A 22,782-nucleotide genomic window follows, 5' to 3' on the forward strand; every position below is an offset into this window, starting at 1 on the left:
ATGCCACTGAGACCCAGAAGAGTACAGAAGCACGTGAAAAGAACCATACAGCAACTCCACGCGCTATAAACCCTACGCCACAGGATTTGTTAAACATATGTATCTCTCAGACAGTGTTTTCTTTGATTTTTGTATGTGTTCCTAGCTGAGCTATGCAGTTCCACAGTGAATTGAGTTTGCCTGCTGTGTGCTTCTTTAGACATGTTGGCAATCTCATATATGTCTGTAATTTATTTTCCTTGTTTGCATCGGAGGTAGAAAGATCTGCACTAAAGCAATATATCTAAGCAACAACAATGACAGCTTGTATTTATATGCAGACTAATGCAGGAAAACATCTCAAGGCATTTCATGGGAGTGTAATTGGACCAAAAATTACACTGAGCCAAAGAAGAAGACAGAACATTTTGGTCAAAGAGGTGGATTTTAATGAGGGTCTTAAAGGAGGAAAGAGATGGTTATGGAGGAAATTCCAGAGTTTAGGGCCTAGATGGTGTAATGTGGTCTTATGCAACATAAATGAGATGCGTGGAGTCCAGTTTATTGAAGATCTCCAACAGGTTTATTAACAGCTAAACAAGTATGTGCAGAGCAAACTATTTACAGAACCTTCTGGATGTTACAGTTGCAGAGTGACTGGCTTGTCACATGACTACATCCTGGTACTTAGCTTATTAGCATACTGAGATCTTAAAGGGATATCATTCTTAAAGCGATCGTACTACATTTCCTTTCTTTCCAAACATAAGATTTGAATGCTACAAGTAAAAACACTTAAAATTAGATAAGATTTGCACGTATGAGGATAGGGATTGTGAAATTTACAAGTGCAGAGGCATAAACATCCATACAGCATTTCGGTGGTTTGACAACTCTTGCTTGGGGAGTTTGCAGCTCATCGTTTGCTGTTTTTTCTGAAGTTTCTCCCTCTCTGCATTCAGTTTCTGTTGCTCTGCCTTCATCCTGCAAATATACTCCATTGCTTTTCTCAGGATGACCATTTTTCATTCTTGGAAAGTTCCGGCACCTCATCTCGAAGAGACAATGCTTCAACTCATTCCTCCTTTACCTCTTCAGGACATTGCATGTCCTTCGCCTCTCCTCATCGTATACGCCTGAAGGCCTGGGGCTCAAGGTCGAGGACTTATTGGGGGAGGAGTACTTGGCCTCCTGGCGGTACCTGTCCGTTCTGGCTCGTTTTGGTGCTGCTGGTTCTCTAGAGAGCAGAGGTGAGGGAGCGGCACAGTTGTGCTGTTGCTGGTTTTCCAGACTGCACCATTTGATGCTGGCTGCAGTCCACGAGCGGGTTCCGATCCTTGGAGATTTCCCCTTGGGAATGCTCCCCACTGCCGCTCTTTGCTTCTCAGTGGTTACAATGTCAATCTCTTCTTCTGAGTTGCTGGAGCGTGAAGAAACACTGCCTGTTGACAAAGAACTTCCATCATCTGAATTTAGATCTTCATTCTCTTGGTGTAGCATCTCTGAGAAGGGGCTGATACTCTCCAAACCAGAACCACTGAGAAATTGGAGGAACTGTGACTCAATCTCAGACATCAGGGGGCTGGACACGGAGTGCATCCTCTGAGGTGCAGTACGGCATCGCCTTCGGAGTCTCCCATGGCATCGAACCTGTCTGGGTACATGTGCTGTAGGTCGTGGACTGACTGAATGTGGGTACCTTGGTGATCTCGTGGATGATTATGATGTTGAGGTCCTTAGATGCTGGTAGTCCTGCCACTGCTGGTCTATTTGTGTCTACCCCAGGTAAAATATTTGCTGTTTCCATGCCAACTTGCCATAGCTGCATTGCATTGTCAGTATGCAATTGCAAGGAATGGGTGACCCATTGTATGGAAATAACTTTGCAGTTGTCGGTTGTATCATTGATTTCCAACGACTCCGGTACATATCTTTCAGGATTCGGACTGGTATGATATTTGCACTAGCTCCAGTGCCAATCTTAATCCTGAGTGTATATTTGACAGCTTTCTTTGGGCACGTGATAATGGTAGCAAAGGCTTCCAGTTGTTTGACTTCAACACTATGTGTCAGGTTCACAATGTGAAACGCGTGCTTGTCTTCTGACTGAGAATCACTCCGTTCTGAGGCTTGTCTCAGGGTCTGATTCGCTGTGGACTTGGTGTATCGACTTGCATTTATACAGGTCTCTGGCACTTTCCTTGCCGCTGTTGCTCGGTTTCTGCGCTTGTCTTCTGTTTGTTTGTGTCCTACTGTGATTTCTGGCTGCGTCTTTGGAGCCAGGTTTCTTGCATAGGCGGCCCAGTATCCTTTTGCACTGCACGCTTTGCACAGGTCTCGAATTGCAGGACAACTTTGTGGTGAGTGGGACAAACCACACTTTTACCACACAGCTTGCTTGCTGTTTCTGACCTGATTATCGTGCCGATACTGTTGGCTGCATCTAATGCTTGCAGATGCTGTTGTCCAGCTACTACGGTTTCGTATTTCCTGCCATCTTCTAGCAGCGCATCAATGCTGTGACCTTTCTTTTTCCCCCCAAGAGGTCTTTTTGAAATGCTTCAATGGGTTTTGAGACAATCACCAACACCACTAGTCGCTCTGACAGCTCAGTTTATGAAAAATCGCATTCATTGTCCTTTCTATGGCATTTGCTTACGAACTGATCTATTGATTCCTGTGGCTGTTGCCTGTAGGACATGAATTCCAAATGGTGAATTCTAAAATTCACTCTTAATTGGAGCTGATCTTCGAGCGCTTTCCATATCTTTGTGGGATCTTTCTGCTCTATATTTAACTTTGTTCAGTTCTGTGTGCGTGCCTGCAGCACTATTTATTATGACTTTTCTATTTGTGGTTTGAAACTGGTTTTAAAACTTGTTCTATTCACTCTGCGCTGTTTTCCCTTTCAGAAATTCTCTTATTTAGATTAGCTGCTTGGATAGAGGATAACAGGTGTTTGACAGCGTTCTCTGTTTATCTTGCTTGTCCATTTACACAGCTGTTCAATAATCAGTTCAGTTGCTTTTTTTGCGAGAGTTTGTTTATGTTCTTCACGCTCGAGTGGTTTAATGGTTTTCTTTTTTGCTGTGGCTGCGTGAATGGAGGCTCTGCAGTGTTCGGGAATTCCCGTGCCTTTTGCTATCTGACGTCTCCAGTAATGGCGCCGACCTCGATCAGCTTGAGAGAGGAATAGGGTTGTCCCTGTTTTTTTTTAACAGAGACTTTGGAAAAAATCAATCTTTTAAGCACTTCAAAGCTTGTTTTTTTTAAACAGTATCCCTCGACTGTCGGCGCAATGACTCACCCGATCTCAAGAATTTATTTGCAACCTATCATTCTGAGTTCGGTCTTCTACAGATGGAAGTAAGTTCTTTTTTCTTTCCACTGTTTGGGCCAGTATTTCTGTTCAACTTTCTCTTCAGTGGCTGTCGGAAGGGTTGTTTTCACAGATGTATTACCCGTGTTTTCAAACTTAGACTTTGTATTTTCACCACAGCTGCCACCATGTAATGAGTTCTTTATGTTGTCTGATGCAACATAACTGAGATGTGTGGAATCCAGTTTGTTGAAGATCTGTAACAGGCTTATTAACAGCCAAACTAGTATGTACAGTAAGGTATGCACTGTAACACTTCTTCGTGTTACAGTTGCAAAGTGACTCTGGCTTGTGGTCACATGACTACATTCTGGTACTTTATTACTTCATTAGCATACTGAGATCTTAAAGGGACATCATTCTAAAGGCGATCATAAAACAGATAGCTGAAGGCATGCCTGCCAATGACGGAAGTGAGGGTTGCATAAGAGGAGAGTAGGGGAGGAATGCAAAGTTCTCGGAGGGTTGTAGGGCTGGAAGAGGCTACAGAGAGAGGCAATAGAGGGATCTGAAGATGTGAATTTAAATTTTGAAACATTGGTAGACAGGGCATTTGGTGAGCAGGACCTGGTGTGCGTTAGGCTGCGGGCAACAGAGCTTTCAATGAGCTCAATTATATGGAGGGTGGAGGATGGGAGGCCGGCCAGGAGACCATGGGAATAGTTGAGTCTGGAGGTAATAAACCGTGGCTGAAAGTTACAACAGAAGAGCAATGTTATAAAGGTGGAGGTAAGCTGTTTTTATGATGACTGTAGATGGGGTTGGAGGCTCAGCTCAGGGTCAAATGGGACACCAATGTTGCAGACAGTCTGATTTATCATAGTCATAGAGAGATACAGCACTGAAACAGACCCTTCGGCCCACCGAGTTTGTGCCAACCATCAACTACCCATTTATACTAATCCTACATTAATCCCATATTCCCTACTACATCCCCACCTTCCCTCAATTCTCCTACCACCTACCTATACTAGGGGCAATTTACAATGGCCAATTTACCTATCAACCTGCAAGTCTTTGGCTGTGGGAGGAAACCAGAGCACCCGACGGAAACACACGCGGTCACAGGGAGAACTCCGCACAGACAGTACCCAGAACTGAACCCAGGTCGCTGGAGCTAGGAGGCTGCGATGCGAACCACTGCGCCTGAGATGCTGGCCAGGGTGGGATAGACTTCTTGTCAAGCGTATGATGTTACTGGGGGAGGAACTGAAGACAAAGGCTTCAGTCTTCCCAGTGTTTAGCTGGAGGAAGATGTGGCTCATCAGGCATGGATGAATGTTGGACAAGTAGTCTGGTAACAGTGAATTCACGTCCATTCTTTTACCACAACTATAATGAAATGTATTAGTTATGGTTAGAACTTCATTATACATGGGATTTCTGGAGGTGCCTCAGTGTAACTTGTTAACAGAAAATGATGGAAAACAAAGCATTGTGCTTTTAATGCAGAGGACATCATTTACAACAACGCAGTACCCATCAATGCCTGCCACATAAACTTTACTTCGGGAGGAATTGAAAAGGGCAATACTTCAGAAAACAAATCAGCATTTGGGCGGTGCAGTGGTTAGCACCGCAGCCTCGCAGCTCCAGGGACCTGGGTTCGATTCCGGGTACTACCTGTGTGGAGTTTGCAAGTTCTCCCTGTGTTTGCGTGGGTTTTCTCCGGGTGCTCCGGTTTCCTCCCACAAGCCAAAAGACTTGCAGGTTGATAGGTAAATTGGCCATTATAAATTGTCACTAGTATAGGTAGGTGGTAGGGAAATATAGGGACAGGTGGGGATGTTTGGTAGGAATATGGGATTAGTGTAGGATTGGTATAAATGGGTGGTTGATGTTCGGCACAGACTCGGTGGGCCGAAGGGCCTGTTTCAGTGCTGTATCTCTAATCTAATCTAATTTAAAGATGCTCTGCATTAAAGGTAGATTTTCAGCAGTAAAAGAATTCAGCGGTAAAGGGAAGAACTTGCACCTATATAGCACCGTAGAGGCACTCAAGGTGTCCCAAAGCAATTCATAGTCAATTAATTATTTTTGAAGTGTGTCAAGAAAATTAGTTATGCCAAATGAGGATTTCTTGAATTCATTCATTGGAACCCTACATTAAACGTTTAATGAAACAGAAAGAGCTGGAATTGTACAGTTAACTTTGAAAAAAAGCTGACAGCCAAAATGGCCACTGCAATTTGTATTTGAACACCTTGCACATTCCAAGGCCTCAAAGAGGGGACACAGGTCTGATGACCTGTACCCAAAATAATGGCTTGCTCTATTGAGTGAACCACAGGAGATTGCTTTCATTAGCAGGACATTCAAAGCCATCCTAGCACATTAACATTGAAAGGGCCAACCCTTCTCGGTGTCGACGTTAATATCCCTAAGGGACTGAAGTTCCTAAACTTGAATCTCATTAGAAAGGCTTCAGACCATACACTGAGGCAGTCATGTGACCATGTGTCCATCTCTGTGAAAGCTGGGAGTTTCCCTTGGACGGGGCAGACAAGCCAGTGACTCTGGGCAGAAGCCAGAAAGGTTATGTCTCTTTCTCTCTCTCTCTCTCTCTCTCTAGAAGGCCTGGTGGGGGCTTGCAAAGCCGAGCTGCTGGTTGCTGGATCCAAGACAAAGACACCAGGGGAAGAAAGCCACCTACAGTTCTGCCTACAAGAAAAGCCTGAACCAGATGGGCCAACCACAAACTGCACATTTACCAGCCAAAGATTTCAAGAACACAACATCAGCCGGAAGACAACGGAATCCTCCAACCCCACAGACTGTATTAATTTTTATTTGTTCTGGACTCTAACCCAACGCAAAATCTACTCCTCATCACTTTATAATCTATTTGTTTGAGTGTGATTCTTGTGTGACTGTGTATGAATGTGTTGCATAATTTTATTTTATTTAGATCGGGCTTAGATTGTTAAGTATAATAAATTCACCTCTTGTTTAACTTGAAGAAAACCTGTCCGATTGGTTCTTTGATGATCCCAACAAAGGTAAAAAGTAAAACACTCACTGAGCTGATGAGCACATCCACTATTTAAAAAGGAATAAAAATCTGTTGTGGTCAAATAAGAGGAAGGACAAGAGGGGAGACTTGTGACCCCTTCTCATTTGATTGTAGCTAGTGGGTCATTGTTGTTTATGTAGGTAAACGTGGCAGCCAATTTCCAAACACAGTAAATGATGAGTTTTGTTGGAGCTAATTAAAGGATAATTTTGGTTGGAGATCTTTCCAATTCATCTTTGAATATTGCCGTGTAGTCTTATGCATTCCCCTGAACAGGCAAGCGAGGCTCTGATTTAACGTCCCATCCGATTGACGCTACTCATCTAGTGGGGCTCCTGGGCCTAAAATTGCTAGTAAGATCATTGCAGTTATTTATGGTTCAATTATTGATTGCAATATCTTCAACTTGAAACATAAAATATTTTTAAATTTTTTTGATAGGGAGATGTCTCCTTAACGTATTTATATTCTCCGCGTTCTTCTTTCTATTGCCCCATGTCACACTCTAACTCATTGTTGAGAGTGCGACTGGATGATCTGCTCCCAGATTTATGCTGATGCTCTTTTGAAACCAGCTGCTGGGAGGGATACAAAAGAAGCCTGCAGTGTTGCCACCTTTGATTTCCCCACCCCCTCCAGTCCCCCTGCTTCCTATGGGTAAGCAGTTGGCCTCTGTTCAGCACCACCTTATGGTTTCACTGCTTGAAAGCAGGCACTCCAGTGTGGGAGGATGAAGGGTGTGATCTGTGGGACAGCATGTTACAACTGCCGCATTCTGCCCTGCCCTTTGAGTCATTTATAAAATATGCTATGATAGTCAACCTGCAATGATCAGTTTATTTTTTAAGATCTAGTTCATTGCTAGTTAAACACTCTGCTGAAGTATTTTCACTTTGGGCAGAATGAGAGATCTGGGCCTAAATTACACTTGTTTCAAAAAGTGTTTTTTTTTTTTGCTCAAGTTTTCCATGCAGCAGTGCAATTGGGCAGCATTTTAGGATAGAATTTTTTTTAAAGTAAAGTTTGCTTTAAAAAAAATTCCTTGATATATTTAATAGTGGCAACCAAGTGCAGTTTTATTAAAATAGCTGAAAATGGGTTTATCACAAAAATTAAGCATTTTTAATCAGTGTCGAGCAACATTCCCTCGAAGCTGCGTGGGTACGCGCTGCGCAACAGTCCAGAACTTACCACGTAGGTTGACAAACAGACCACATTTAAGAAGTGGTCCCTTCAAGACATGTGCACGTGTAGCCGTCCGTCCACCTTAAAGTGACCACACAGTGCAACAATGGGTTGTGCACAGCGAAGGGAAATTAGAGGGAACATTGTTGTCTTGTCTGCCGGTTGTGAGTAATCTGATTTTAAATAACAGAAAATGACTAAGAAAAACTATACAGAACCATTTATGTACATTGGTGTACAGTAATCACTTAGTAAATTAAAAATAAAATTAAAGGCTTTTATAACATGGCTATTAGTGTCCTTGCATCTAGGAAAAATCTTAATTTTAAGAACCTCCTCAAAGTTCCTTAAATGGTCACAATTTAGGGAAACCTGCCTTGGTGATTAATTAGATCTGGGGGCATGGCCAGAATTGTGCCCAGGCCTGGTTTCTAGTGTGATATTTTTTCTACTAGTGCTAAAGATGGCAGAAACTCAATTTGTGATGAACATGAAGGGCAGAATGTCAGTGGTTATGCAGCACTGTGTTTGGGTAATATGCCTGCCATAGCTGAATAGCTGGAGAATATGGGTGCTGCGAGAGGTAGGTGAGAGGCTGGCAGCATTGGTAGATGTGAGAGGATGAGGTGGAGTATCAAGTTGATCTCCCTGCTCTCCCTCCCACTACCCGAACAGCAGCTCTCCCTCCCACTACCCGAACAGCAGAACCATGGCATCTTTCCTGCTGCCCACCTCCATTATTGCCTCCAGGATCACATCGATCTGTCTGAATCCCTCTGTGTGCCCTGGTATTCAGGTTCTATGATTTCAATTGCAGCAATCTTTTCTTCCACCTTCCCTTTAAGAGGCAGTCTGTCTTTAAGAAAAAGTAGGCTGCGTGTATCATGTGGTCTGTAGCAAGGCTAACAGGGTCTCCTGCTATGTGTTGAGCTTGGCGGCAGCGTTGAGAAGAAGAGACCAGCTCTGGAGGTGCAGGTAATGATGCTGAAATCATGCAGATGAGTTTCGTCGACCAATTATGTTACTTACCCACCTCGATCTGAATGAGCATGGGCACTCAGCGAATTGTGCCCATCCTGCCCAGAATTCAAGGCAAATGAATTGAATGCCCCTGCTCTCCAGCACAGACTGTATGCTTCTGACTTAGTTCTGAATCAGTGAACCTCCTAACAAACAGCAAACTCTAAGGGGGCAATGTTTGACTTACTGCTGGAAGGCAATGCTGGTGGTGCAGGTTGGCCCCATTTGTAGAAACTGCCTGATTTTCCTTTCGATTGTTTTGAAATCAGATGGTTTCTATAATGGGCTTCCGACTCGTGACGCCAGTTTTACAACCCAGCGGTAAGTCGAAAATTACCCCCCTGTGAAAGCCAAATTATGTTACAGCATTTGAAAGAGAGAATGAGTTAATATGTTAGGTGGGCTTATCATATATTAACCTGTAATTCCCTTTCAGATGTTGACAGACTGGCTTTGAACATCCAGAATTTTCTGTGTTTATTTTAGATTTCCAGTGTTTGTAGATGTTTTTATTATCCCTACAGGAGGTAAGTTTTCACCAATTTTGAAAAAAGGGCAAAGCTTTACCCTTTGCCAGGAAAATAGTATAAAGAAGAAAATGAAAGTGATGGTAAATTGATCCAACCAGAGATCCTGTGAGCTAATGCTTGGATGACCCATCAACACTGAATGAGCAAGGCTGAACCTACAGGCCCATCCCGTATTTGAATCTTCCACAAGGTTTTGTAGTCATGTGCCTTAATGCCAACTGATGACTATCCTGTACCAAGATTCCAGAGGGGCTGAATCACCTTAAAAATCAAGTCTTGTGCTTCATGGCTTCAGAACAAACAGGTACTTATTTTTAAAATTCTTCTGTGAGTAACTTTTACCTTATGGATAGTAATTAAACTGTTGGTAGAATTCTCCACTGCACTCCGATGTGATGTAAAAAACTAATCATGGCTACGGATGTGTACGACTCATGGAGCCAACTGGACAAATAACACTCAATAGCTTTGTTGTTGCTGTGCCTCAGTCAGCTCATTTGTGTAAATATCGTATCACCATTGGTAAAACCACAGTGTAGCCTTAATTAATCATATTTCTGTGTTCTATCCCAGACCCATCCTCTGACAGAAATGATCAGCTATGCAATCGACCACTTACAGCAGCATTTTGTATTTTTTTCCAGACTGGGAAATAAAGTCAAGAGTCTTTAATCAAGCTGTTTCTGCCTCTCATTGGACACTTGTTCAAGCCAGTGCACCCTGCACTGAGAAATAATTGTTAACATCCTATCCATGCCTTCGATATGCTGATGTGTTAACATTTAAGACCATTTCCAGACTGCAACATAAACATGTCTCGTACACTTGACCCAACCTATCACAGCAGATGAGACCGATGTCCTCAAATGACTCGACGGAGGTTTTTTCAGCCATTGATTTAGAAATGTGGAGAACAATGTGATGCTTTCACAGTGATTGTATCTAGATCAGTTTGTGATACAACACTAAAGTGCTGTGTAAGGGTTGTGTAATCAGTACACAAAAATGCTGAATCACACCCATTAATATCTCCTCCAGTTTTTGTTTGTGGGAAGGGAGGATTTAGATCCTACCAAAGTTTGCATTTGCTCTTATATTATTTTAAAATAAAAAAAAAACAGAAGAGTGTTACCACAAATAAATGATATCAATCGTAGGGAACTTGTCTGTTTCCAGATAGAAATTTAATTCATTTTGTACCGACTGTTTTTCTAAGCAAATACAGACAGCAAACAACAAGAATCTGCCTCATGAAAACTGTGTTTCTTCCTCCTGCACACACATCCCATCCCCACCCCACACTAGCATCCATTTCCTTCCCCACCGGCATCCATTTTAAATAAGAACAGAAAATTCTGAAGATTTATAGCAGATTAGGCAGTGTCTTCGGTCCCTGCCACAAACTCTGCTCCCTAGCCATTGACTCCATCCCTCTCCCTGGCAATTGTCTGAGGCTGAACCAGACCATGGCTAACCTTGGTGTTGTATTTCACCCAGAGATGAGCTTCCGACCACATATCTGTTCCAGCACAAAGACTGTCTACTTCCATCTCTGTAGTATTGTCTGACTTTGCCCCTGCCTCAGCTCATTTGTTGCTGAATCCCCCATCCATATCTTTTTTTCTTCTAGAGTAGATTATTTCAAGGTTTTCCTGGCTGGCCTCCCATCTTACACCATCCATAAACTTGAGCTCATCCAAACTGTGCTGCCCGAGTCCTAACTCTTGTCCCATTCGCCCACCACCGCTCACTGACCGGTTAAACAACACCTCAATTTTAAAATTCTCATCTTTAAATCTCTCTGTGGTTTCACCCTTTCCAATTTCTATAACCTCTTTCAGCCCTACAATCCTGTGAGATAATCTGCACTCCTTCAATTCTGGCCTCTTGCACATTTGAATCACTCAACAATGGCAACTGTGTCTTCAGTTGCCTAAGTCCTCATCTCTGGAATTCCCTCCCTAAACCTCTCTGTCTCTCTACCTCTCTCCCCTCCATGTCACCCATGGCTGAGTTGGTGGAACTCTGAGTCAGAAGGTTGTGGTTTCAAGCTCCACTCCAGAAACCTGAGCACAATATTCTCACTGACAATCCAGTGAAGGGAGTGCTGCACTGTCAGAGATGCTGTCTTTCAGATAAGTTGCTAAACCTAGTCTGCCCACCCAGGTGGACGTAAAAAATCCCAGGCCACTATTACGAAGAAGAGCAGGGGAGTTATCCTTGGTGTCTGGTCAATATTTATCCCTCAATCAATATCGCTAATACATGTTATCTGGTCATTATCACATTGCTGTTTGTAGAAGATTGCTGTGTGCAAACTGGCTGCTGTTTCCTACATTACAACATGACTACACTTCAAAAAGTACTTCACGCGCTGTAAAGCACTTTGGGATGTCCTGAGTTCATATAAGGCGCTATAAAAATGCAAGTCCTTCTTTAAGAGGCTCCCGAAAACCTACATTTTGAGCAGGTCTTTGGACATCTGTCCTAATATCTCTTTAGGAACATAAGAGCAGAAGTAGGCCATTTAGCCCATCGAGCCTGTTCCGCTATTCAATACGATCAAGGCAGACCATCCACTTCAATGCCTTTTACCCACACTATCCTCATATCCCCTTATGTCAATTGTATTTAGAAATCTGATATTCTCTGCTTTAAACATACTCAATGACTGAGCTTCCACAGTCCTCTGGGGTAGAGAATTCCGAAGATTCACAACCCTCTGAGTAAAGAAATTTCTCCTCATCTCTGTCCTATGTGGCTTCCCCCTTATTTTGAAATTGTGTCCCCTGGTTTTCGACTCCCCAACCAGGGGAAACATCTTAGCTGTATCTACCCTGTCTATTCCTTTAAGTATTTTGTCGATCACCTCTCATTCTTCGAAATTCTAGAGAATACAGGTCCAGTTTCCCCAATCTCTCTCCATAGGACAGTCCCGCCATCCTGGGAACAAGTCTGGTGAACCTTTGTTGCACTCCCTCGATGGCAATAATATCCTTCCTAAGGTAAGGGGACCAAAACTGCACACAGTACTCCAGGTGCGACCTAACCAAGGTTCTATACAAGTGAAGCAAGACTTCGCTACTCCTGTACTCAAATCCTCTTGCAATAAAGGCTAACATACCAATAGCCTTTCTAATTGCTTGTTGCACCTGCTTGTTAACTTTCAGTGACTTATTGATGAGAACACCCTTTGTACATCTACACCTTCTAATCTCCTATCATTTAAGAAATACTCTGCTCCTCTATTCCTCTTACCAAAGTGGATAATCTCACATTTTTCCACATGATATTATGTGACTTAGTGCCAAATTGTGTTTGATAACGCTCTTGTGAAGTTCCCTTGAATGTTTTGCTACGTTAAAGGCACTATATAAATGCAAATTTTCTGGAAGAGGAAGATATGTTTGAAATATTAACCTAACTCTTCTTCAAAACTGGCACACAGTCAGGCTGGAGAAGTCCCTCATATAGGATGCAACCAACCAAAGAGCAGTTGGAGCTGAGCAGTAGGAATTTGTTAACCAGTTTCACAAAGGCAATACTTGGGATTAATGAGTAAAGAGATTTTAAAATACAGGGAAAAGGTATGAAGAGGTGTATACTGCATATTTATTGTATGGTTGCTGCTGGTTATGTGAAAGCTTAAAGGGATTCTTGCTATTAGTGGGATTTCTTTTTCCAAAATCAAAATTTAACGTGCTTCAGCCAAGCAATACTCACCCTAATTAAAACCAACATCACAGACCACTAATGTCACACCATACAAACAACTTTACATTCAATTTAACTACCAGCAAAAACTTTCCTACTATTTTAAACATCATGAGCCCAATGCCAGAGGTGAGGTGAGAGTGACTGCCCATGACATCAAGTCTGAAAGAGCTCTAGCAAAATTGAAGTCAAAGGTAAAACTCTCCACTGTTTGGAGTCATACCTGGTACAAAGGAAGATGGTTGTGGTTGTTGGAGGCCAATCATCTCAGTCCCAGGACTTCACTACAGGAGTTCCTCAGGGTAGTGTCCTAGGTCCAACCATCTTCAGCTGCTTCATTAATGACCTTCCCTCTAACATAAGGTTAGAGGTGGAAATGTTCACTGATGATTGCACAATGTTAATTTCATTCACAACTCCTGAGATACCGAAGCAATCTGTGCCCATGTGCAGCAAGGTTATTTTTGCACTATGTCATGCTCGGAAGGAGCAGTGATGAAATAAACAATTAAAAGTCAACTGGTAAATTGAACCAGATGAAAATGGGCACATCTATACTACTGACAAAATGGAGTAGAGATCAGGTGACCCCTCGTGTACTGGCAATCAACAAGCCTGTCTGCAAAGCAAATACTTATTAGCTGCGTCTGTATTAGCTCTGGGGAAAACCCATTGAAATTGAGAGGAGCCCATTACGTGTTAATGACTTTTACCTACAGGAATGAGACTAACAAAGGTTCTGTAAGACAGACTGACTCCACAGTCCAAACCCAGATGAATGGTGTGAATTAGCAGCATTGTAACAGAATGGATCCTGTTCTGATGCCAAGCTAGCAATGGTTTCCATATCCTAGATCATTGTATGGTCACACCAGGGGAGAGTGCCCTGTGACACCTGACAGAGATTCAAATGTGATGGACTTTTACCTTAAAGAGGAAGCTCTCTGGAGAGAGAGAGGAGATCAAGAAAAGACCACAGGAAGCCAGTTCCAGCGAAAGGCTGTAAGATCAGGCCAGCATAAGGAAAAGCCTGCTGCTGATACTATACTTCAACTGGCTGCAGCAGAGAACTTAAAAGAGTGATCACTGCCTCCAGTCTGAGTTTTAACCACCAGAAATCTACAATACCTCGGCAAGTTCATGACTACAAACAACCAGGCCTGCACCTTTGAAAAGGCTTTCCTCCCGAGAAGATAAACAGGTTTCTGTGAGCCACGAGCTCTTACATCACTTTGGACTTGAATTGGATCCTACCCTTTTTCTATCTATCTATTCTTGTGTGTGTGCGTGAATGCATGAGTGGGTGAAGGTTATGACCAATTTGGGTTTTGTTGTTTAAATAAAAATTTAACCTTCCTTTTTTTTAAACCTACGAGAAAACTTCTTGTTTGTCTCTTTATTTGACCCTTAAAACCCTCAGGGACTAACTCCTTTTTTAACAAAACACTATTGCAGTCAGTTGGGAGGTGAGAAATGGAAGTTACTCACACCACTTACAACCTGTCAGTAACAACTAAAAAACAGAATTATTCAATCATTTGAATTGAGCAATATAAATAACATGGCACAGTAGGAAGCTAGTGGTAAAGATATTGAATTATTAAATAATTTGAATGAAGAGATTTCAAATTTAGAGGAGCAAATTTTATTCTATATGTTGTGGGTGGAAGGACAGGCAAAAGATGACAGCAGGAAAAAGAGCTACAAAAAAAGCAAGACGTTTTGTATCCTATTTGAAACAGTATTCGAACTCAGTACTGCCTCACGTAAAACAGACCTCCATTATATGAAACACTGTAAAGCATAAAAACCTGCAACCAGTAGTATAAGCAGTGATGTCGACAGTGGGGAAATGCTGGATGTGAGATTTATAATTGGAAAATATGAGACCAACTGCAGACACGTTGAAGACCTATATTCAGACTGATTTGGAAATGTCACGAACATAGGTGACCTGTTAAATCAGAGGTTTTTCTTGCTCTAAATGAATGAGCCTTGATAGATGTGCATGAGCCAAATGCCAGAGACTATTGTCTGCCAAGATAAAAAATATTCTTCACACTGAGGACACCCTCCAACTGTTGTGTGGCACTACCACTGTGCTAAATGGAATAAATTCAGAACAGATCTAGCAGGCTCAAAACTGGGCATCCATGAGGCACTGTGGATCATCAGCAGCAACAGAATTGTATTCAAACACAATATGTAACCTCATGGCCTGGCATATTCTTCACTCTACCAATAACATCAAGCCAGAGGATCAAACCTAGTTCAATGAGGAGTGTAGGAGAGCATGCTAGAAACAGCACCAGACATACCGAAAAATGAGATGTCAACCTGGTGAAGCTTCAACACAGGACTACATGCATGCTAAACAGCAGAGGTAGCGTGCAATAGACAGAGCTAAGCATCCTACAACGAATGGATCAGATCAAAGCTCTGCAATCCTGCCATATCTAGTCATGAATGGTGGTGGACAACTAAACAACTTAACTGGAGGAGTAGACTCCACAAACGTCCCCATACTAATGATGGGGGAGCATGTCAGTGCAAAAGACAAGGCTGAAATGTTTGCAACCATCTTCAGCCAGAAGTGCCGAGTGGATGATCCATCTCAGCCAGGTCCTTAGGCCCCCACCATCACAGATGCCGGTCTTCAGCCAATTCAATTCACTCCACATGATATCAAGACACGCCTGAGGGCACTGGATACAGCAAAGACTATGGGTCCTGAAAACATCCTGGCTGTAATACTGAAGGCTTGTGCTCCAGCTTCAACCCAAGCTAAGATGTTCATGTACAGCTACAAAACTATCCGATAATGCGGAAAATTGCCCAGGTATGTCCTGTCCACAAAAAGCAGGACAAATCCAATCCGGCCAATTACTGCCCCATCAGTTTACTGTCAACCATCAGCAAAGTGATGGAAGGTGTTGTCGACAGTGCTATCAAGCGGTATTCACTCAGCGATACACTGCTCATCGATGCTCAATTTGGGTTTGACTGGAGCCATTTTTAATATAGTACGTAGTTTTTTTTTAAGGGAATCAAGGTCCCGAGTTTAAATAATCTAATTTTTGGGTAATTTAAGAAGATAAATTAAGGGTAAGTCATGGCAGGGCAGTTCGGCAACGTGGAGTGCTCCTCCTGTGCAATGTGGGAAGTCAGGGACACTTCCAGTGTCCAGGGTGAACATGTGTCTCCAGCTGCAGCTATTTAATATCCACATTTTGGATCTGGAGCGGTGCCTGGAGACACTGGGGCGCATCCGTGAGCTGAGATCATCGTGGATAGCACGGGCAGGGAGGTGGTCACACTGCAGGTAAACACTGCTCAGACAGAAAAGGAATGGGTGACCGCCAGGCAGAGTAGAAGAACTAGGCAGGTAGTGCAGGAGTCCCCTGGGTCCAACTCCTTATCTAACAGATTTTCCACTTTGGATACTGTTGGGGCACTACGGGTGGCTCAGCTGCTCAGGAGGGAAGGAAAAGGAGTGGGAGAGCTATAGTGACAGGTGATTCTATCGTAAAGGGTACAAGATAGGTGTTTCTGTGGCCACAAACGTGACTCCAGGATGGTGTGTTGCCTCCCTGGTGCTAGGGTCAAGGATGTCACGGAGCGGCTGCCGGACATTCTGAAGGGGGAGGGTGAACAGTCAGAGGTCTTGGTACACATTAGTACCAACGACATAGGTAGAAAGAGGGATGAGGTCCTGCAACAAGAATTTAGGGATCTAGGTAGCAGATTAAAAAGCAGGACCTCAAAGGTTATAATCTCTGGATTACTCCCGGTGCCACATGCTAGTGAGTATAGGAATAGGAGGATAGAGCAGATGAATGCGTGGCTGAGGAGGTGATACAGGAGGGAGGGCTTTAGTTTCCTGGATCACTGGATCTGTTTCTGGCAAAGGTGGGACCTGTATAAGTTGGACGGGTTGCACCTGAACTGGAACGGGACCAACATCAAAGAACAAAGAACAGTACTGCACAGGAACAGGCCATTCGGCCCTCCAAGCCTGCACCGGTCTTGATGCCTGTCTAAACTAAAACCTTCTGCACTTCCGGGGACCGTATCCCTCTATTCCCATCCTATTCATGTATTTGTCAAGATGCCTCTTAAACGTCGCTATGGTACCTGCTTCCACCACCTCCCCCGGCAACAAGTTCCAGGCACTTACCACCCTCTGCGTAAAGAACTTGCCTCGCACATCCCCTCTAAACTTTGCCCCTCTCACCTTAAACCTATGTCCCCTAGTAACTGACTCTTCCACCCTGGGAAAAAGCTTCTGACTATCCACTCTGTCCATGCTGCTCATAACTTTGTAAACCTCTATCATGTCGCCCCTCCACCTCTGTCATTCCAGTGAAAACAATCCGAGTTTATCCAACCTCTCCTCGTAGCTATTGCCCTCCAGACCAGGCAACATCCTGGTAAACCTCTTCTGTACCCTCTCCAAAGCCTCCACGTCCTTCTGGTGGTGTGGCAACCAGAATTGCACGCAGTATTCTAAGTGTGGCCTAACTAAAGTTCTGTACAGCTGCAGCATGACTTGCCAATTTTTATACTCTATGCCCCGACCGATGAAGGCAAACATGCCGTATGCCTTCTTGACTACCTTATCCACCTGCGTTGCCACTTTCAGTGACCTGTGGACCTGTCCGCCCAGATCTCTCTGCCTGTCAATACTCCTAAGGGTTCTGCCATTTACTGTATACTTCCCACCTGCATTAGACCTTCCAAAATGCATTACCTCACATTTGTCCGGATTAAACTCCATCTGCCATTTCTCTGCCCAAGTCTCCAACCGATCTATATCCGCTGTATCCTCTGTCAATCCTCATCACTATCCGCAACTCCACCAACATTTGTATCGTCCGCAAACTTACGAATCAGACCGCTACATTTTCCTCCAAATCATTTATATATACTACAAACAGCAAAGGTCCCAGCACTGATCCCTGCGGAACACCACTAGTCACAGCCCTCCATTCAGAAAAGCACCCTTCCACTGCTACCCTCTGTCTTCTATGACCGAGCCAGTTCTGTATCCATCTTGCCAGCTCCCCTCTGATCCTATGTGACTTCACCTTTTGTACCAGTCTGCCATGAGGGACCTTGTCAAAGGCTTTACTGAAGTCCATATAGATAACATCCACTGCCCTTCCTTCATCAATCATCTTCGTCACTTCCTCAAAAAACTCAATCAAATTAGTGAGACACGACCTCCCCTTCACAAAACCATGCTGCCTCTTGCTAATAAGTTTGTCTGTTTCCAAATGGGAGTAAATCCTGTCCCGAAGAATCCTCTCTAATAATTTCCCTACCACTGACGTAAGGCTCACCGGCCTATAATTTCCTGGATTATCCTTGCTACCCTTCTTGAACAAAGGAACAACATTGTCTATTCTCCAGTCCTCTCGTACCTCACCTGTAGCCAATGAGGATGCAAATATTTCTGTCAAGGCCCCAGCAATTTCTTCCCTTGCCTCCCTCAGTATTCTGGGGTAGATCCCATCAGGCCCTGGGGACTTATCTACCTTAATGCTTTGCAAGATGCCCAACATCTCCTCCTTTTTGATATCGACATGACTGAGACTATCTACACTCCCTTCCCTAGGCTCATCATCCACCAAGTCCTTCTCTTTGGTGAATACTGATGCAAAGTACTCATTTAGTACCTCGCCCATTTCCTCTGGCTCCACACATAGATTCCCTCCTCTGTCCTTGAGTGGGCCAACCCTTTCTCTAGTTACCCTCTTGCTCTTTATATAAATATAAAAAGCCTTGGGATTTTCCTTAATCCTATTTGCCAATGACTTTTCATGACCCCTTTTAGCCCTCCTAACTTCTTGCTTAAGTTCCTTCCTACTGTCTTTATATTCCTCAAGGGCTTCATCTGTTCCTTGCCTTCCAGCCCTTACGAATGCTTCCTTTTTCTTCTTGACTAGGCTCACAATATCCCGCGTTATCCAAGGTTCCCAAAACTTGCCAAACTTATCCTTCTTCCTCACAGGAACATGCTGGTCCTGGATTCTAATCAACTGACGTTTGAAAGACTCCCACATGTCAGATGTTGATTTACCCTCAAACAGCCACCCCCAATCTAAATTCTTCAGTTCCTGCCCAATATTATTATAATTAGCCTTCCCCCAATTTAGCACCTTCACCCGAGGACTACTCTTATTCTTATCCACAAGTACCTTAAAACTTATGGAATTATGGTCACTGTTCCCGAAATGCTCCCCTCCTGAAACTTCGACCACCTGGCCGGGCTCATTCCCCAATACCAGGTCCAGCACAGCCCCATCCCTAGTTGGACAATCTACATATTGTTCCAAGAAGCCCTCCTGGATGCTCCTTACAAATTCTGCCCCATCCAGGCCCCTAGCACTCAGTGAGTCCCAGTCAATATAGGGGAAGTTAAAATCACCCACCACTACAACCCTGTTACCTTTATATCTTTCCAAAATCTGTCTACATATCTGCTCCTCTACCTCCCGCTGGCTGTTGGGAGGTCTGTAGTAAACTCCCAACATTGTGACTGCACCCTTCCTATTCCTGAGCTCCACCCATATTGCCTCGCTGCATGACCCCTCCGAGCTGTCCTCCCGCAGTACAGCTGTGATATTCTCCTTAACCAGTAATGCAACTCCCCCACCCCTTTTACATCCCCCTCTATCCCGCCTGAAGCTTCTAAATCCTGGAACATTTAGCTGCCAATCCTGTCCTTCCCTCAACCAAGTCTCTGTAATAGCAACAACATCATAGTTCCAAGTACTAATCCAAGCTCTCAGTTCTTCTGCCTTACCTGTTATACTTCTCGCATTGAAACAAATGCACTTCAGACCACCAATCCCGCTGTGCTCCGCAACATCTCCCTGCCTGCTCTTCCTCTTAGTCTTACTGGCCTTATTTACTAGTTCCCCCTCATTTATTTCACCTGCTGTCCTACTGCTCTGGTTCCCAGCCCCCTGCCACACTAGTTTAAACCCTCCCGAGTGACGCTAGCAAACCTTGCAGCCAGGATATTTGTGCCCCTCCAGTTTAGATGCAACCCGTCCTTCTTGTACAGGACCCACCTGTCCCTGAAGAGATCCCAATGATCCAGATATCTGAAACCCTCCCTTCTGCACCAGCTGTTCAGCCATGTGTTTAGCTGCACTATCTTCCTATTTCTAGCCTCACTGGCACGTGGCACATAAGTAACCTCCCTCGCTGGGAGGTTTGCTAGTGCTGTTGGCGGGGGGGGGGGGATTTAAACTAATTTGGCAGGGGAGTGGGATACAGAGTGGAGGTATAGTAGGGGTGATGCACAGTCAAATATAGAGAGAAACGGAACCAGTCTGGAAGGCAGACCAAATATAGACCTGTTCATGCTCAAGTGAAAAATACAAGGCTGGATTGCATCTATTTTAATGCAAGGAGTCTTGCAAGTAAGGCAGATGAATTGAGGCCGTTGATTAGCAAACGGGAATATGATATTGCTATCACAGAGACATGGTTGAGGGAGGGGCAGGACTGGCAGCTCAATATGGGCGGTACAGTGGTGCAATGGTTAGCACTGCAGCCTCACAGCTCCAGCGACCCGGGTTCAATTCTGGGTACTGCCTGTGTGGAGTTTGCAAGTTCTCCCTGTGTCTGCGTGGGTTTCCTCCGGGTGCTCCGGTTTCCTCACACATGCCAAAGACTTGCAGGTTGATAGGTAAATTGGCCATTATAAATTGTCACTAGTATAGGTAGGTGGTAGGGAAATATAGGGACAGGTGGGGATGTTTGGTAGGAATATGGGATTAGTGTAGGATTGGTATAAATGGGTGGTTGATGTTCGGCACAGACTCGGTGGGCCGAAGGGCCTGTTTCAGTGCTGTATCTCTAAAACTAAACTAAAAAATATTTCAGGGTATTGAATCTTCAGGCGTGTGGTGGAAAAGAGGAGGTGGCATTGCACTGTTGATCAAGGAGTCAATTACTGCAGTAAAGAGGGATGATATCTTCGAAGGTTCCTCAAATGAGGCCATATGGGTAGAGCTTAAAAACAAAAGGGGGGCAATCACTTGGCTGGGAGTGTACTACAGGCCTCCAAACAGTCAGGGAGAGATAGAGGAGCAGATATGTAGGCAAATCTCAGAGAGGTGTAAAAATAATAGGGTAATCATAGTAGGGGATTTCAACTTCCCCAATATCAGCTGGGATAGTCTTAGTGCTAAAGGCTTAAAGGGGGCAGAATTCTTAGAGTGGCGCAGTGGTTAGCACTGCAGCATCACTGCTCCAGTGACCTGGGTTCAGTTCTGGGTACTGCCTGTGTGGAGTTTGCAAGTTCTCCCTGTGATCGCGTGGGTTTCTGCCGGGTGCTCTGGTTTCCTCCCACAGCCAAAGACTTGCAGGTTGATAGGTAAATTGGCCATTGTAAATTGCCCCTAGTGTAGGTAGGAGAATGGTGGGGATGTGGTAGGGAATATGGGATTAACGTAGGATTAGTATAAATGGGTATTTGTTGGCCGGCACAGACTCAGTGGACCGAAGGGCCAGTTTCGGTGCTGTATCTTTAAACTTAAAACTAAAATGCATACAGGAGAGCTTTTTGAGCCAGTACGTAGAGAGTCCTACAAGAGAAGGGGCAGTACTGGACCTAATCCTGGGGAATGAAGCCGGACAAGTGGTAGATGTGTCAATGGGGGAGCATTTCGGGGATAGTGACCATAACGCTAATATTTAACGTTTCGGGTCAGTGACCCTTCTTCGGAACTGACAAATATTAGAAAAGTCACAGATTATAAACAAGTGAGGTGGGGGTTGGGCAAGAGATAACAAAGGAGAAGGTGCAGATTGGACCAGGCCACATAGCTGACCAAAAGGTCACGGAGCAAAGGCAAACAATATGTTAATGGTGTGTTGAAAGACAAAGCATTAGTACAGATTAGGTGTGAATATACTGAATATTGAACAGCAGCAAGTGCAAACCTGAAGAAAAACAACCTGAAAAAAACAGTGGGTAAGCAAACTGAACAAACTAAGATGAAATGAAATAAATGCAAAAAAAGATTGTAAAAAATGTAAAAAGGAATGTAAAAAAAAAAGAGAAGAAAAAAAAGAAGGAAGAAAAAATAACTAAAAATGACTAAAAATGAAAGTAAAGTGGGGGGCTGTCATGCTCTGAAATTATTGAACTCAATGTTCAGTCCGGCAGGCTGTAGTGTGCCTAATCGGTAGATGAGATGCTGTTCCTCGAGCTTGCGTTGATGTTCACTGGAACACTGCAGCAATCCCAGGACAGAGATGTGAGCATGAGAGCAGGGGGGAGTGTTGAAATGGCAAGCAACCGGAAGCTCAGGGTCCTGCTTGCGGACTGAGCGGAGATGTTCCGCAAAGCGGTCACCCAGTCTGCGCTTGGTCTCCCCAATGTAGAGGAGACCACACTGTGAGCAGCGAATACAGTATACTACATTGAAAGAAGTACAAGTAAATCGCTGCTTCACCTGAAAGGAGTGTTTGGGGCCTGGGATAGTGAGGAGAGAGGAGGTAAATGGGCAGGTATTACACCTCCTGCGATTGCAAGGGAAGGTGCCCTGGGACGGGGACGAGGTGGTGGGGGTAATGGAGGAGTGGACCAGGGTGTCGCGGAGGGAACGATCCCTTCGGAATGCTGACGGGAAGGGAGGGGAAGATGCAACTGGTAGTGGCATCACGCTGGAGGTGGCGAAAATGGCGGAGGATGATCCTTTGGATATGGAGGCTGGTGGGATGAAAAGTGAGGACAAGGGGAACCCTGTCACGGTTCTGGGAGGGAGGGGAAGGGGTGAGGGTAGAGGTGCGGGGAATGGGTCGGACACGGTTGAGGGCCCTGTCAACCACAGTGGGGGGAAATCCTCGGTTGAGGAAAAAGGAGGTCATATCAGAAGCACCGTCATGGAAGGTAGCATCATCAGAGCAGATGCGTCGGAGACGGAGAAACTGGGAGAATG

The 22,782-nt window shown here is 44.3% G+C and overlaps 1 protein-coding gene across 3 annotated transcripts in view; it reads left to right on the forward strand.

Annotated features, from left to right (window-relative positions):
• mrpl23 (mitochondrial ribosomal protein L23) overlaps positions 1-22,782 on the forward strand; it is a 73,497-nt gene that overhangs the window by 42,311 nt on the left and 8,404 nt on the right. Inside the window, exon 7 of one of the 3 annotated variants that reach the window (XM_068046036.1) lies at positions 5,931-6,288. The exons of 1 other annotated variant lie outside the window; for it this stretch is intronic. Coding sequence is in view for 1 of the 2 variants with exons in the window: in XM_068046041.1 (XP_067902142.1) it covers position 5,931 (1 nt within the window). In the remaining variant the exon portion in view is untranslated. Of the gene's footprint in view, positions 1-5,930; positions 6,289-22,782 lie in introns of those variants that run through there. One more of the 3 variants, XM_068046041.1, reaches the window with a different exon arrangement.

Source organism: Heterodontus francisci, chromosome 14 (genome assembly GCF_036365525.1).
Source record: "Heterodontus francisci isolate sHetFra1 chromosome 14, sHetFra1.hap1, whole genome shotgun sequence".
Lineage (NCBI taxonomy): Eukaryota > Metazoa > Chordata > Chondrichthyes > Heterodontiformes > Heterodontidae > Heterodontus > Heterodontus francisci.